This window comes from Lycorma delicatula, chromosome 4 (assembly GCF_047948215.1).
Source record: "Lycorma delicatula isolate Av1 chromosome 4, ASM4794821v1, whole genome shotgun sequence".
In the NCBI taxonomy this organism is placed as follows: Eukaryota; Metazoa; Arthropoda; class Insecta; order Hemiptera; family Fulgoridae; genus Lycorma; species Lycorma delicatula.
The window spans coordinates 12,646,608-12,664,732 of NC_134458.1; the positions used below are offsets into that span (position 1 = coordinate 12,646,608).

The 18,125-nt window shown below is 29.3% G+C and overlaps 2 protein-coding genes across 7 annotated transcripts in view; both read left to right on the plus strand.

The window, feature by feature from the left end:
* Nucleotides 1-1,364: 1,364 nt before the first annotated feature.
* LOC142323121 (threonylcarbamoyl-AMP synthase-like) lies at nt 1,365-14,708 on the plus strand. 5 transcript variants are annotated; one of them, XR_012756026.1, is made up of 3 exons: nt 1,761-2,031; nt 9,527-9,735; nt 14,072-14,202. XR_012756026.1 is itself a non-coding variant. In XM_075362339.1 (2 exons), the coding sequence occupies exons 1-2, from the start codon at nt 1,455-1,457 to the stop codon at nt 14,706-14,708; spliced, it is 651 nt and encodes a 216-aa protein (XP_075218454.1). In that variant the 5' UTR covers nt 1,365-1,454. The 5 variants fall into 5 exon arrangements, 1 of the variants encoding a protein (XP_075218454.1); XR_012756024.1 differs by lacking the exon at nt 9,527-9,735 and adding an exon at nt 10,355-10,388 and having other exon boundaries at nt 14,072-14,169; XR_012756025.1 differs by lacking the exon at nt 9,527-9,735 and adding an exon at nt 10,800-10,865 and having other exon boundaries at nt 14,072-14,142.
* Nucleotides 14,709-14,825: 117 nt separating this feature from the next.
* The window catches only part of Plekhm1 (Pleckstrin homology and RUN domain containing M1), a 57,482-nt gene continuing 54,182 nt past the window's right edge, over nt 14,826-18,125 (plus strand). For both annotated transcript variants that reach the window (XM_075362336.1, XM_075362337.1), the window contains exon 1: nt 14,826-15,116. In XM_075362336.1, the coding sequence (XP_075218451.1) occupies nt 14,826-15,116 (291 nt within the window). The remainder of the gene's footprint in view (nt 15,117-18,125) is intronic.

The following is an 18,125-nucleotide window of genomic DNA, read 5'->3' on the forward strand; positions in this document are numbered from 1 at the left end:
CAGCCACCCATTCCATTAGCTCATGCAGTTGACATGAAAAAACGTATGAAACTATGGCAGCAATATTAGAACCAATAAAATACAAAAAGCATATGTGGAAAGTTTTCAGTGATCTGAAAGTGCTTGCGTTATTTCTTGGTTTAAAAAATATTGTTGTTTCCTTTGTCTTTGCAATAGCTGTGATACAAAAAGTCATTATCAATTAAAGAACTGACCATTGCGGCAGAACTTTGTGGCTGGTGAAAAAATGTTAAGCATTTATCATTAATTAAAAGTGGTAAAATCATACTGCTGCCACTTTACATAAAACTTGGGATCATGAAAAATTTTGTAATGGCACTAGGCAAAGATGGACCAGGATTTAACATTTTAAAATAAGTTTTCCTAAATTGAGTGATGATAAGCTCAAGGAGGGTATATTTATTGGTCTGCAAATCAAGAACTTGCTTAAGGACTCAACTTTTTACAATATACTTTAGTTAATATGTACTAGCTGCATGAAAGTCCTTCAAATATATTGTTTGTAGTTTTTTAAGCAACAGAAAAGATGAAAACTATGTTGTTTTTTGTTTTTTAATAAGCTGTTAGAAAACTGCAAATATTTAGGATGTAGGATGTCATTGAAAATTTATTTCCTACACTCCCATTTAGATGTTATTCCTGAAAATTTGGGCTCTGTCAGTGATGAGCTAGGAGTGTTTTCATCAGGATATTCTGACCATGGAGCATAGGTACCAAGGAAGATGAGATCCTGGAATGATGGGTGACTATTGTTGGTTTTTGTTTAGAAAAACTGATCAAACAATTTACAAGTGAAAACGTTTGTCAACATATTTTAAAAATTAAAGGTACAAGAATTCTAGTGATTTAAACTTTTAAAAACTGTTATTTTAAAGACATTTCCAATGATTTAGAATTTTAGAAACTGTTATTTTAAAACTGTAGTAATGTATTTAAATTTATGTGTTTGAATAAATGCAAATTTAGTTGATTTAAACAAATTTTAAATGAGTACCCATAAATATTTTTTTTTTTTAATATTGATTTCAGAGTGATTATGCATTTACTGGTAAATAAAAAGTATGTATCTAAAAAAGATGAAATATTTACACAAATTCTGATAAATGTTTTGACTTCAGTACCCCTTCTTCTTTCTCTTTCCTGTTTAGCCTCCGGTACTACCAATTAGATAATACTTCAGAGGATGATATGTATGAGTGTAGAGTCTTGTACATTCTCAGTTCAACCAATCCTGAGATGTGTGGTTAATTGAAACCCAACCGCCAAAGAACACCGGTATCCACGATCTAGCATTCAAATCCATGTAAAAATAACTAGCTTTACTAAGACTTGAACGCTGTAACTCTCGGCTTCCAGCCGGGGAAGACGCGTTCACCACTAGACCAACCCTAACTTTGGGTAACTTCAGTACCCCAAAATTAGTTAAAATCACCATGTATGATTTCAGGTACACAAATGTTTATTTTTTGACTAGTGTTATCTATTTGTATACATATATAAAGGTTAAGTCAAATTTTATATATATAAATAAAAATTACGTAAAATTTAATTGCAAACAAATAGCAAAACATTAGCAAACAATATTGTTTCTATATAATTCTAGCAAAGGTTTTTTTATAATTCATATTATAAAGATCTATATCATATACTGATCAGAATATAAGTTTATCTGTATTTATTATTTTTATTCGACGGTTTTTTTTGACTATTTAAGAAGATTGGGTTGTTCATACCGTACGAGTAAAACTGCAATCATAGGAGACATGTCTTTCAGTAGAGCGACTTGTTCTCGAAAATATTTACTACATCCGACTGTCGGTCAGTTGTGTAGTAAAATGAATAGTTATCAATGAAAATAACAATATGAACGATTTTTCTTCTTTAGTTTGTCAAAATTATTCTTTGTTGCGTTTGTGCAGTCGTTAAATATTACTGCTGAAAGTATTTACATTAGTTCCAAATTTTAATGTTGTGTTTCTTTTATTAAATAGTGATTAATTACTTCCACAGGTAAAATAAATATTTAAATTTAAATTTTTGATACGTTTTATGTTGTTTGAATGTATGGGAATTTAATGACATCTTGAAGAAAAGTTATATTAGTCTATTTTATGAGCGATTGTGTTTTTACGTATAACATAACCTATGAAATTTGCGTATAGGGTTTTGTTGAATTAAATACCGAAATACAATCAGTAAAAGTAATTACAAAATTAAGGTAGTGTGTTTGATGCAGTTTTTACTAATGACTTAAGTAACCAAACAAAATTTAAATAAAAAAAATATTTGTGATTAGTGCCGTGCAGACATACATTTTATGCCATCGAATTTCAGATAGTTTTTTGTTTTAATTAATTTAATGCCCATAATCACACGTATACTACAATAGTAGATGTAATTACATACATGCATGTACTAATTATACATAGCTTCCACTTTTAAATAATTTATTTGATTATAAAGTAACATTAATTTTTCATTAATTCATGCTAGAGGTATTTTAATTCTATAGAATACGTTTTATCTAGCTTGTTTTTTGGATGTTAGCATTAGTGAGGGTCAAATTTTAGTAATGATAAATATAAAAACTTAAATTATGCCTGTACTTACGTAATATAATACATATTAGCCACAGCATAATCAGAAATTAATACAGAATGGAATATCTAACAAGACAGTTTGTAATACTGTTTATATATAGTGTAGAATATAAAATAATTAATGTTGAATATTAAATTGTCTGTAGTTCTTAGTTAGTGACTTTTTTATTGGGTAATTAGTTAATATGTTCATGAAAAAATATATTTTGTGATTCTTGATTTTTTGTTGACATTTAAACAGTATAGCATTGAGCTATGATGTTATTTATGCTTTATAACATTTTGCCAGCTTTTTTTTAACATAGTCATACATGTTTATTATAAAATAGAATTGGTTGAAATTTTTTCAAATTATGCTTGACCAGTAAATTCCCCTTATGGAGTTGCATTTGGGGTCTACCTATGTTTTCTAGTTAAAGGGTTCCTGATTAGCAGCAGTTGGGCTTAGTATAACAAAACTTTCCCTCAATATTCATGATATTTTCCATATAATTCAGTAAAAAATAAGCAGCCCCACCACACGGTGATGTGTATGAATTGGTCCATTTGAAAACTCGACATTATGTATAATTGAAAAAAAATATTACCTGAATCTAGTTTCTGATTATCATATAAACAATTTTCTTATGTCTGTGAAATGTTTGATGAATATGTTTTCACTGTTTTGTATGTTACTGTTGTCAGAAATTACTCAGAGGCCAACAAGATCTTCAGTGAAAACTGTGTATGAAGGATTCCACTAATGTTGGAAAAATTTGTTTTTATTGTACATTTAAATTTTATCACTCAAACTATAATTTTGGTATTAATAAAAAGAGTATATGTTTGTATGTAAGCTGAGTAAGATGTCACTCCTGTAAATAACCATTGCCATGATGTGTCATGTTTTTATAGTTATTTCAGTATGATATGGAATAGAATAATGAACAGTTACTTCTTTGCGAGTGTAATGTTCAGTGCAGAAGTTAATTTTTATTAGTTAACAAGATACAATAACTAATAAATTTGACAAAACAGGATCTGTAATGCCAAATAAGATTAAAAAAATACATTCACACAATTTATGTATGTGTTAAGACATAAAGTTCTGAGTACTCTTTTCCTGTAGAAAATAATATCAGTTTTGTAATTAAAGTTGATATTTTTAAACAGTTACGTCGTGTTAATTGATAGATGTTAAAGAATAATTATGTTGGGCTTGATAGCTGTAAAAAGTAAACTTTGAGAAACAGGAAAGAGTGGGAATAAATATAATGTTTCTCTTATAAATCCGGTTGTAATATATCATATGAATAAAAATAAAGGTTGCTTTATTGATTAAATGTTAGTTTCTTAAGAGTCTCCTCTTTAGTCCTTGGGTCAGTTTTATAATTTTTGTGTTTTTCCTTTTTTGTTATTTTAAAAAAACTTTCCATAAATATTGGTAAGTTTTTAATTTAACTATTTTTAATGTGTGCTTTCAGTTTATTGTGAGAAAAAGGAAATTTATCTAAGTTACATGTTTTAATTTATATTTAAATAATACAATTATAATAAAAAATACTGGAACTGGTTGGTGAAATAGTGGGAGTAATTTGATATGTCGGTAATGATTGTTTAGTTGGGAAATCAGTTCTTCTCAGAAACTAAGTAAAATAAAAGAAATTTAAGCAAGTTGACAGAAATAGTCTATGAACAACAGAGTCTGAAAGGAATGAAGTTACATAGTAAAGACACATATGCAATTGGTAGCGTAATCTTTCTCTTTTAAATAAAACAGGAAAATATACGAGCAGTAAAAGAAGAATAGAACAGCTGGGAGTAGATGAGCTGCCAATAGAAATGATTAAATGTCTTAATTAAAAAGATTGATTAGATGTGGAAATAAAAAGATATGGTAAAACTTTATGCTATAATCTACAATAGTGGTGTTTGGCCAGAAGATGTTCTTAACTCAATGTTGATGCCAATTCCAAAAAAGCATGGTGCAGTAAAGCATCATGATTGTAGGACAGTTAGTTTAATTTCATATCCAATAAAAATATTTTGAAAATTCCAAACTGAAGACGAGTTAAAAAATGCAGCAAATGTTTACAGAAGTATAATATGGATTCAGGATGGGAAAGGAGTAAAGGATACAGTTAGACTAATAAGAACTATTGATGAAAGTTATGTGGAAAAAGGTAAAGGAATAAGTTCATGTTTTACAGAAACTGAAGAAAAAAAATTTACCATGTTAAATGGGATAAAGTAATGGACATATTATGAAGCCATAGAATAAATTGGAAAGTTAAGGTTAATTAAAGCATTTACTTGGATTAGAAAACAGCTATGAAAATAAAGGATGCTCGAACTAAGTAGTTTAACTTAGGAAGAGGAGTAAGGTAAGAGTGCTGCCTGTCATCGACCATATTGTTTATTGAAGATATGATAAAAAGTGTCTTGAAGAAGATGAAGGAATTTGAGTTGGAGGAAGGAGGATAAATTATATAAGGTTTGCAGAAAAGGTGTTTTCTTTTTCCTTTTTTTACAAAGGAGATGAAGGATAGGACAGAATATTTAACAAATGATTCCAAAATTAGAAGAATTATAAAGAATATGGGATGAAAATTAATGCTAGTAAGCTAAAGTAATGAGGTTAGGAAACAGTAAGCAGTGAATATGTATAAAAGAAGGTAGAATTGAATAAGTAAAACTGTACAAATACTTAGGCACCATATTAACAGAAGATAGCAAAAGTGAAAACAAAGTAAAATTGAGAATAGTAATGGCTATATTAAGTATTTAACAGAAATAGCTGTTATGTAGTAAGATTGAGTTGTGTTGAATGCATCTTGTAAAGCATTGTATTTAGGGTGTACTTCTGTATGGATTGAATATGAAAATTCTGAAAAAGGGAAAAAGAAATGGTGTAGATATCTAAAATGTGGGTATTGAGGAGTTGAATGAAGATTTAAAGAACAAAGTGAAAAATGAAAAAGTATTAAGGAGAGTTAACAAGAATAGAAACTTAATCAGGACATTTCAAAATAGGAAAGCTATCTTACTTGAACGTATGATAGAAGAATTAATTAAAACAATGCTAGAAGGATTGTTAGAAGGTGCAGTACAGAGAGGCTGGAAAATAGTAAATATTATAGATGACCAGAAATAAAATGGGAGATATCACGATCAAGTTTGCTAGTAATAGAGAAGATTGGAGATTGACATGATGCAAAGGACCTACCTTAGGGCAGATAGTTACCATTGATAATATCATGCATGATGGTTATATTGAATCATTGATAGTTGTTAATTTTCATCCTTTTTTGCCTTTTTTTTCTTTTATTATCTTTTTCCATGACTTGTTTGATATGAAAATTTTGTAAAGTGTTTAGAAAGTGTTTTCTTTTTTTTTGTTCAATAATTAGAAAAAAAAATACTACAATAAATTCAAATTTAGTACATTTTTCTTCACTCTTAATTTATTAAAAACCATTTATTGAACTGACTATCTCTTAATTATTATTTTTTTATATCATGTTAGTAATTACAGATATTATTAATAAAGTAAACTCGAATGATCCAAATAAACTGAAGACTACTATTAATTACTGTTTAAATTTAAAAATACATATTCGCTGGTGTTATATTATATGAGCATATACGTAATTGATTTATGTTTGTATTTGTGCAAGTGTGGCTACTTGTCTTCTAGTAGAAATTATACATATATTGCAGTTTTATTATAAAAACTTTATGAAGTTATTTATCTTCCATACCCTTTCGTGAGAATTAAGAACAGTTATTTCAACATCTTCGTTTCAGTGTTGGAAGGTGACCTGTTCAGTTATGGTCAATTGAACAAAATTGGAGAAGATGGAACTCTTGTTTTTTTTTTCATATTAAAAAAAAAAAAGAGTCAAACAATAAGTTTGTACACTCCTTATTTGAGTAAAATTCTTTTATCTTTCCAATCTTCACTTTGGCTTTTTAATAATTATTCCATAAAATATGATTAAATGATTTTTTTTTGTCTTCAGTCATTTGAGTGGTTTATTGCAGTTCTCCAAGATTCCTTATCTAGTGCTAGTCATTTCATTTCGGTATACCCCTACATCCTACATCCCTAACAATTTGTTGTACATATTCCAAACGTGGCCTGCCTACACAATTTTTTCCTTCTACCTGTCCCTCCAATATTAAAGCGACTATTCCGGGATGCTTTAATATGTGGCCTATAAGTCTGTCTCTTCTTTTAGCTATGTTTTTCCAAATGCTTCTTTCTTCATCTATTTGCCGGAACACCTCTTTATTTGTCACTTTATCCACCCATTTGATTTTTAACATTCTTCTATAGCACCACATTTTAAGCTTCTAATCTTTTCTTCTCAGATACTCCGATTGTCCAAGTTTTACTTCCATATAAAGTGACACTCCAAACGTATACTTTCAAAAATCTTTTCCTGACATTTAAATTAATTTTTGATGTAAACAAATTATATTTCTGACTGAAGGCTCGTTTAGCTTGTGCTATTCGGCATTTTATATCGCTCCTGCTTCGTCCATCTTTAGTAATTCTACTTCCCAAATAACAATATTCTTCTACCTCCATAATCTTTTCTCCTCCTATTTTCACATTCATTGGTCCAACTTTGTTATTTCTACTACATTTCATTACTTTCATTTTGTTCTTGTTTATTTTCATGCGATAGTTCTTGCGTATTACTTCATCCATGCCATTCATTGTTTCTTCTAAATCCTTTTTACTCTCAGCTAGAATTACTATATCATCAGCAAATCATAGCATCTTTATCTTTCCACCTTGTACTGTTACTCCAAATCTAAATTGTTCTTTAACAGCATTAACTGCTAGTTCTATGTAAAGATAAAAAAGTAACGGGGATAGGGAACATCCTTGTCGGACTCCCTTTCTTATTACAGCTTCTTTCTTATGTTCTTTAATTATTACTGTTGCTGTTTAGTTCCTGTAAATGTTAGCAATTTTTCTTCTATCTCTGTATTTGAACCCTAATTTTTTTTAAATGCTGAAAATTTTATTCCAGTCTATGTTATCGAATGCCTTTTCTAGGTCTATAAACGCCAAGTATGTTGGTTTGTTTTTCTTTAATTTCCTTCTACTATTAATCTGAGGCCTAAAATTGCTTCCCTTGTCTCTATACTTTTCCTGAAACCAAATTGGTCTTCTCGTAACACTTCTATCTGCACTTCTATTCTACACATTTATCTGCTCCTGCTTTCTTTGCTATCATGACTATAACACTTATTTTGAAGTCTGATGGAACTTCCCCTTTTCCATAAATATTACACACCAGTGTGTATAATCTATCAATCACTTCCTCACCTGCACTGCGCAGTAATTCTACAGATATTCCATCTAATCCAGGAGCCTGTCAGTGCTCTCTTAAATTCAGATCTCGGTATTGTTTCTCTCATTTCATCCTCTTCAACTTCCTCTTCTTCCCCTATAACACCATTTTCTAATTCATTTCCTCCATATAACTCTTCAATATATTCCACCCACCTATCGACTTTACCTTTCGTATTATAAATTGGTGTACCATCTTTGTTTAACACATTATTAGATTTTAATTTATGTACCCCAAAATTTTCCTTAACTTTCCTGTATGTTCTGTCTATTTTACCAATGTTCATTTCTCTTTCCATTTCTGAACACTTTTCTTTAATCCACTCTTCTTTCGCTAGTTTGTACTTCCTGTTTATAGTATTTCTTAATTGTCGATAGTTCCTTTTAATTTCTTCATCACTAGCATTCTTATATTTTCTACGTTCATCCATCAGTTGCAATATATCGTCTGAAACCCAAGGTTTTCTACCAGTTCTCTTTATTCTGCCTAAGTTTGCTTCTGCAGATTTTAGAATTTCCTTTTTAACATTCTCCCATTCTTCTTCTACATTTTCTACCTTATCTTTTTTACTCAGACCTCTTGCGATGTCCTCCTCAAAAAACTTCTTTACCTCCTCTTCCTCAAGCTTCTCTAAATTCCACCGATTCATCTGACACCTTTTCTTCAGGTTTTTAAACCCCAATCTACATTTCATTATTACTAAATTATGGTCACTATCAATATTTGTTCCAGGGTAAGTATTGCAGTGTATGAGTTGATTTCTAAATCTTTGCTTAACCATGATATAATCTATGTGATACCTTGCAGAGTCGCCTGGCTTTTTCCATGTGTATATTCTTCTATTATGATTTTTAAACCAGATATTGGCAATTACTAAATTATACTTTGTGCAAAACTTAATAAGTTGGTCCCCCTCTTTCATATCTTTTGCCCAGCCTGTATTCACCCACAATATTTCCTTCCTTGCCTTTTCCAATGCTTGTATTCCAATCTCCAACTATTATTAAATTTTCATCCTCTTTTATGTGTTTAATTGCTTCGTCAGTTTCTTCTTATACACACTCTACCTCATCATCATCATGGGTGCGTGTAGGCATATAGACATTAACAATCATTGTCGATTTAGGTTTTGATTTTGTCCTTATTACAATGATTCTGTCGCTATGCATTTTGAAACCAACTTCTGCCTGCCCATTATTTGAAGCTGAGTTAATTATTCTAAAATCACCTGGCCAAAAGTCGTTTTTCTCTTTCTATTGAACCTCACTAATTCCTACTATATCTACATTTATCCTATCCATTTCCCTCTTTAAATTTTCTAACCTACCAACCTTTTTTAAACTTCTAACATTCCACGCTCCGACTCGTAGAATGTTACTTTTTAATTTTCTGGTGACCCCTTCCTTAGTAGTCCCCCATCTGGAGATCCGAACGGAGGACTAGTTTACCTCCATAATATTTTACCAAGGAAGGCGCCTCCATCATTGCTATATGAAAATGCAGAGAGCTACATTTTCTTGGAAAAAAAAAGCAGCTGTAGTTTTCCATTGCTTTCAGCTGCGCAGTACTCAGAGAACTGAATGATGTTGATATGGCCGTTTAAGTCGTCCTGAACTAAACAAACGTCTTAACAACTACTGAAAGAGCTGCTGCCCTCTTTCAGGATTCATTCCTTAGTCTGGCTCTCAACAGATACCTGTCCGATATGGTTGCACCTTCGGTCCAGCTACTCTGTATCACTGAGCACTCAAGCCCCCTCACCAATGGTAAGGTTTCATGATTCATAGAGGGAGTAAATGATTTATACACATCTTTTAAAGCATACCCAATAATGAATTTTTACAACATATTGTAAAAATAAGTATTGAAAATAAGTTTTTATGGAACTGAAACGGGTGTAATAGTAGCACTGATCGTAAGTTAATGTACATAGAAATTTACTTATTATTATTGTATGTGTATTGGCAGTTGTGCATACGTGAACAATATGTCATTCAAGTAAAACAGTTATATCAACACTTAAAAATTTGGTGAATTAAGTTATTAATAATTTTCTGTAGCTTCTGATGAAACATCAGTAAATGTTGAGTATTTGTTTCAGGTAATTTTATCAATTTTACATAGCATAATTTTTTAAGATATGCAAAAGTTTAAACATCAGTTAATTAAGAAAATTTGAAAAAAAAATTGTTTTATTTACCGATTGCAAGTGTTTGGTAATAATTTGTGTATTATTGAGTAAATAACTTTGCTATGGACCTATTATGTAATTTTAGTTTTTTATAATGTTATGCAGTCATTATCTCTCGAGTTCCATAGTGTTTTAATGACATGTTTATCAAATCATATAATATTTATTATCTAATATTTGATTGTAATTTTCAGTGTTTATAAATTTCATCAGTTCATTTGAGCAAGTGTAAGTAAGAGTATAAAATGAAATATTTTAAGTAAGTCTTTTTTTTTAATATATATTTTATTTAACTTTCAATCAATTAATTTGTTTCAAGAAAAGGATTTTGTGTAATAATTATTCAAAAATTATGAGATAATTTTATGTACAATCAAAATTATGTATGTTTTTATTTCCATAAAAGTAGTTTTAAATGACAATTTGTTTTTAAAATTTGATATTTATTGATGACGTTTTTTTAAACTTTTGACTTATTTTGTGAAAAAAAATGATTGAGCTTTATTTAGTTTATTTTATATATATATATATATATTATAAAAAGGTAAATAATTATGTAAATAATTATAATAAAAAAATATTGTTTTTTTTTCTGTTTTTGATTAAATAAATCAGTGTAATATTTTTTTTTGTCCTCAGCTATTTGACTGACTGGTTTGATGCAACTCTCAAGATTACCTACCTAGTGCTAGTCGTTTCATTTCGGTATACTCCATACATCCTATATCCCTAACAATTTGTTTTACTTACTTTTTTTACTTTACTTTTTTTGTTACTCTTTATAAATTCTCACCATTTTTATTACTCTTATTAATTGAATTTGTCTATTGCCCTATTTTTAAGTAGTCTAGATATTCCTACCTTACAAATTAAAATAAGGAAAATTGCAAAGCAAATATGACACCATTCAATCAGAAATTGAATTGCAATATTTTGTTGATGTTTTAGCTTCGGATCTTATACAAGTCGAAGAAGATTTGTGTACTATAGAGTCCAAATTGCAACATTTAATAAATAATAATCAAGAATTTAGTTCAAATATAACATTTAAACAAACGTAACTACAACCCATTAATATATCTTTATTTAGAGTTAATGTGTTAGAGTGGCAGCACTGTTTTAATATACTTATTGATTTAGTACATAATAGAGATGATATATCTAATATTAAAAAATTACACTATTTACATTCCTCTTTGAAGGTTAAAGCCTTAGTTAGATATCATTAAAAATCTACTAATAACAAATGAAAATTATGTTAATGCTCTAGAATTATTAAAAACATGATTAGATAACAAATATATTATTGCATTTCATAATGTTGTGTGCATTTTAAGATCAGATTCTATGAAAAGAGAATCCGCAGGTACTTAAACCAAATTTATTAATGAAATTTCCTCATATCTGAATTTGCTCGAATCGATGCAACTTCCTGTAAACTCATATGAATTTATTGTGGTCCAGTTTTTAACATCAAAACTGGACTACAATAACTCAAGATTATGGAAAGAAGTTGTCAAATCAAAGGTTTCCCACTTTTAAAAATGTTCTTTAAAATCATTAACTGCTAGTTCTATGTAAAGATTAAAAAGTAATAAGGATTGGGAACATCCTTGTCGGACTCACTTTTTTATTACTGCTTCTTTCTTATGTTTTTCAATCTTTACTGTTGCGGTTTGGTTCCTATAAATGTTAGCAATTTTTATACTTGAACTCTAAATTTTTTTAAATTCTAAACCTTTTATTCGTCTATGTTATCAAATGCCTTTTCTTTCCACTTCTGAACACTTTTCTTTAATCCACTCTTCTTTTGCTAGCTTACACTTCCTGTTTGTAGTATTTCTTAATTGTTGATAATTCCTTTTTCTTCATCACTAGCATACTTATATTTTCTACGTTCTTCCATCAGCTGCAATATATCCTCTGATATCCAAGGTTTTCTACCAGTTCTCTTTGTTCCGCCTAAGTTCTCTTCTGCTGATTTAAGAATTTCCTTTTTTATATTCTCCCATTCTTCTGCACTTCCTAACTTATCTTTTTTACCCAGACCTCTTGCGATGTCCTCCTCAAAAATCTTCTTTACCTCCTGTTCCTCAAGCTTCTCTAAATTCCACCAATCCATCTGGCACTTTTTCTGTTGGTTTTTAAACCCCAATCTACATTTCATTATCACTAAATTTTGGTCGCTATCAGTATCTGCTCCTGGATATGCTTTGCAGTCGACGAGTTGATTTGTAAATCTTTGCTTAACCATGATATAATCTATGTGGTGATACCTTGCAGTATCACCTGGCTTTTACCATGTGTATATTCTTCTATTATGATTTTTAAACCAGATATTGGCAATTACTAAATTATACTTTGTGCAAAACTTAATTAGTTGGTCCCTCTCTTTCATATCTTTTGCCCAGCCCATATTCACCTACAATATTTTCTTTCTTGCCTTTTCCGATGCTTGCATTCCAGTCTCTCCAACTATTGTGTAATAATTGTTAATGTTATATATAAGGCTTGTAAATTTATAGGTATGTGTAAAATGTTTAAATTTCTACTGTAGTTTTCCAGTGTTAGTTATTTTTCCATGAAATCATATAAAATAAGATTTATGACAATATTTTATGAAAAAAAAAAAATAAATAAAAAATAAAAATAAAAATATTTTATGAAAGTATTTATGAAAATTTAAGTGTTGCTAAATTAAATGTCTTTATTTTTTCTTTTGTTCATTAACTGTATTATTGTTCAAACTAATGCTTTCAATTTATGCATTCAGCCACTTCTTTTTATTTACTTCCTTGTACCACTCTTTGTTAGTATCCTGAAATGCTTTTCTTGTTGAATGACATATTAATAATTGATTTTTCTGCTGTCACCATTGTCTAATGTCAGTTACTGTAGCATTATACTTTATTGAAAGTTTGTAGTTATTTGTTCTTTCAGCTTCACCAACAACTGTTAATGTAAAATTGGAATTGTAATTTATCAGAGACCCAAATCGACTTGCCCTTCAGTACTATCTCTAATTTCATCACTCATTTTTTTAACTTAACAATAACTAACTTATGGAGTAAGTTCTCTTATTTGTTGTGAAAAACACATAAAACTAAAACAGTAAACTGAGCTTCTAAAATAAACATTGAAAGATATTATGTTATCATTTAGTAATTAGGAAAGAAGTGTAGTTATAATAAAAGGTTGTAATTTTGGTTACTGTTTATTACAAAATCATACTTGAAGTTATTGTACGCAAATATTTTTAATGGAAATTGTTTTTCTTTTTGTCTTTCCACAATTTCACTTTAAGTGAAGAGTGATTAAAAATATATGTATTGAAATTAATAAAAAAATTATCATAATATTCATATGTGATATTAATTTGTCTCTACAATTATATTTTACAAGTGGTGGATTCAAATATAAGGTGACACAATCTTTGAAACTATTTTTTCTTTTTAAAGATTGTTACATTATATTTATTATAATACAGTACATTTTTTCTAAATATTGCCCTTTACTGGGGCATTCCACACTGTAAACCAAATATTAAACTTCTGTATAGAGGTAAAAATGGGATTAATTGTTATTCTTATATGGTTTTTTTTATAGTAATGGTTTTATTTTGATATGATTTAATGGCACTTGAACTTACATGTGGTATTGAATGAATGAACTTGCCGATATAAAATAACCTTAGAAAATTGTAGTTATTTCTGTATGAAGGAATGGGTGTTATGTGAATAAATTTTTTAAATTTATTTTAGTTTTTATAAATTTGGTGATTAATATTAATTATATTAACTTAATTATTTCAGTAGAATAAAAAAACTGGATAACATTTGAAACATTAATACTGTTTATTTAAGTTTGTCAAAATGACAGTTGCTAATTGAGAATATGTTTGTTTTTGTTAGGCTTGCAGACGTAAAACAAGACGCTGTTGAACTTGCTGTTAATTTTGTAGAAGATGGTGGAGTTATAGCACTTCCAACAGACACAGTTTATGGCTTTGCATGTGATGTTCAGAATGATGAGGCTGTAAAGGCTTTGTATCAGATAAAGATAAGGGATTTAAAAAAACCAGTAGCGATTTGTCTAGATAAAATTGAAAATATTAGTAGTTGGGGTGTTGTAACAAATATACCATCTGAGCTTTTCACAGATCTCTTACCTGGACCAGTGACAATAATTTTAGAAAGAACTCACCTTTTAAACCCATCACTTAATCCAAATACAGATAAGGTTGGAATACGTATACCATGTTATTGGCTTATACAAGAAATTGTTAATAGGTTAGGTCGACCTTTAGCACTAACCAGTGCAAACATAAGTAATAATCCAAGCACCTTAGTACCTTGTGAATTTATGCCTGTTTGGCCTCATTTGTCTGCTGTATTTGATGGAGGAAATCTAGAACAATCTTCTTTGAGTAGAGCTGGTTCGACTATTGTTGATTTAAGCATTCAAGGGAAGTTCAAAGTGATTAGAGAAGGTAGTGCGTTGATGGAAACTACTGAATTATTATTGAAACATGGGTTAATGCCGTTATAATTAATGGCATTTCTGGCATATACCCAGAATTTAGGAATTCCTGATCTTTATGTGTGTGTTTATAAATGGTTGTACAATTTTAAAATCTGATTTAAGTTGATAGATACAAAAATAACAATGGACTCATTTTTTAGACAAAGTGATGATAATATTGTGAAGGATGCTTTGTTATCACAGTTGGTTATTGCAGTGAAGGAAGTACAAGCGGATGTTAGACCGGCTGAAAGTAACAGTGATACTTCAGCCAGCTTTTTGTCTACAGTACTGGAAGCTATCTTTATTCATGGCTTGAAAGAAACTTTAATGAACAGAATGTCACAAGTGATTGTTACTGATCTCGAACAGCGACCTGATCCTAATTTTTGGGCACCTCTTCTTATATTTTCACATAGAGATGTTATTAGACAGGTTTGTAACAACTTTTTCTTGGTTTATATTTTACCATACGAGTTTTTATCATGTTCTAGATGAAGTTCTCAGTAAAATTGGTTTAGCTCCGTACAATTTGAAAATATCATAAGCACATATTCATATAAATAGCATCACAATATAGATAGCCTTTTCTTTAACAATGAGACTAGAAACTGGCCTTTACCCAACAGACATGCTGGGCATTACAGGGGCTGTTTATTGCGACATGAAATTAGGAAGCTGAGTCTTCTGACTAACCTAAAGATAATCACTCTTCTGAGTAATTCCATCTATAGCCTCCTTTGCCTTGTATGTGAAATGAAGGTGGTGGCTGATCCATTTTCTGCAGAAAGGTTCTGTGGGGTGTGATGATATTCAATGATTATTTTGATTAGCTTATTCAAATTATTATTCTGATCAGCCTATGGATCTAACGTAAATGATCATCCTTAGAACAAGTTTCTTGGGATTTCAGTGTTAACTATATTGTCTGGAAAATTCTGTACATTTGTTAAATAAAATGTCGCAAATATTACTCAAGAGTGTAATATTTGTGAGAGCGAGTGATGCTTAATAACAGCAAAAGATTATTGAATGATGAAGAGGGAGAGTAGCTTTGCAGATAATTCATGAAAGAAAGAAAAGGTTCTTTTATCTTATGCCAAATTATATTTATGATTATGTGAAAATTCTATATGATGCTTACTGATTTTTTCCTTAAATTTCATAAAAGTACTGTCAGAGTTGCATACTGTGAATGGTAGCAGTTTGTAGCATTTAATAAGATTTATATTTTTTTATAATTTGTTCAATCTACAATGTAATTAAAAATTATTTGTATAGAAAATATTAATATAAAATAATAGATAATAGAATAATGCTAATTTTTATAAAATGCAATTAGTATTAGATTTGTTTAATTACATATTAGTTTGCTGTTTGGGGATTCATGCTGTGATGCATTTTCATTACTAAAATACATTTATTATCAGTGTATTCTAAATACTAAATAAATTGCAATACTAAATACATGTATTATTTACACTAGAATACATTATATTAAAATTTGTTAATAATTGTCATAATTTCCCAGCTTATGTTGATTTAGGCTTTTTTCATTGACATGAGCTAGAACAGCATGAAAATACCATTGTTCTTATATTCAGAAATCATAATATTGAAAAGATTGTAAAAAGCTTTTTCAGTTGGTTTAGTATAAAACTGCCCAGTTTTAATATAAGGGTAAGTTGTTACATCCATAAAAAAATACTGTTATAATACAGAGTGTTCAGAACATTATTGTTCGCTAAAATTTATTGCTTAATAATTACAAAAACTAATAGATAATAGATGTTTGCAGATGATTAGATTTATTATTTTATTTATAATTTATATTTGTAATGGTATACAGTTATCTTGAATTTCAGTTATTAAAGGACATGTAGTTGCTATGCACTGTTTATTCTGCTACTCCACACAATAAGAAATCTAGTGAATTCATATCTGGTTCTCAAGATGCTACAAGCCCCTTCAGATTACTTGATCTTCACAGACAGTATGAGAATGTTATTGATACGCTTGTGTATTCTATAGTGGAATCTTATTGAAACTTACTGTAATGTATCTCTACTTCTGAGTCCACAGCTTAAGTGTGTTTAAAAAATTTCAAACTGGTCACTTTCTCTTCAAACAATATGAGAGTTGGCAATGCAACTTGTAGAAAATTTAACCTTTCACTCCAATTTTAACTTACAAGCCAGTCGTGTGAATTATGAGGATTCTGTGATGACCAAAATCTTTTAATGTGGGAATTATTATATCCAAACAGATTGTAAAGGATGTAGCTTACAATTTATCTTGAATGAAACTGTTCACCTTAATGTAGTCTTTTTTATCATCACTTTCTTGTAATTTTTATTCACTATGGAAAACTTTGATGTCTATCTTACAGTTTTATTTATTTTGTGCAGTTGCAAATTGATTTTGTGCTTCTATTCTCACTTTAAAAAAACTTATTTTAATTAACTTATTTAACAGCATCCAGAATCTCTAGTTGCTTCTGTTTATTCGGTATATACTGTGTTCCATTGCATTTGGTATCTGAGATTGGGGATTAGTTCACAGAACCTTTTATAAGAATTCAAACTGCATTGTGATGTAAGATGAGGGATTTTGAAAATTGCTGAGAAAACTTCTGCTTCACAATATCTATTCACCTTTATGAAAGAAATAATCAGTAAGAAAAATGCATTCTACATGTAAAAGAACCAAAACACTGCTGACAACTTTAACATTTATTAAACACTGTGGCTCCAAAAGCAACTGTTTTATCTTCTATCTTCCTACACTACTGCATCAAACATTGTTATCACTCTATAAAGTTAGTATACAGTAACTTTCTGAATACTCTGTAGCAAATGGAAAATATAAATTTGTTTGTCATTGATCATTAGGTAAAGCTTTTTCTTAGATTGTTTGTTAAAGGTTTCATAGGGTGAGAAATTTTTATCAGTCATGTATCTGTATAAATTTTTATGGAAAATGACAGCTTAATTTTAATTTGCCATCAGTTCCTGCTTGTTTCTGTTTAAATTACATAATTATTATGTGTTTTGAAAAGGCAGTAATGGCAAAATAATCTGCTGCTGTAGATATTTGATTTGTAGGATTTGCAGGAGAAGGGATATAAAAATTTTAGTGGTATGTTTACTGATAAATATATTTTCTTGGATATATAGTACATTAAGATGTCACAGTTTAATGGAATACTAGCAGAATCTTAAGAATTAGTTTTAAAGTATTTATTTTTTAAATTGAACTCTGATCAAGCATGTAAATATTTAGGAAAAAACGTGGTAAATTTTTATTTTCTATAGAATTTGAAAATGTCATATCAAATAGGTATCATGAATTTAAATTACCTATTATAATATTTTAAAGGAATAATCATTGCAGATATGGTGACTGAATTTTTAAAAAAATTTTATAGGATGAAAAATTGATTTT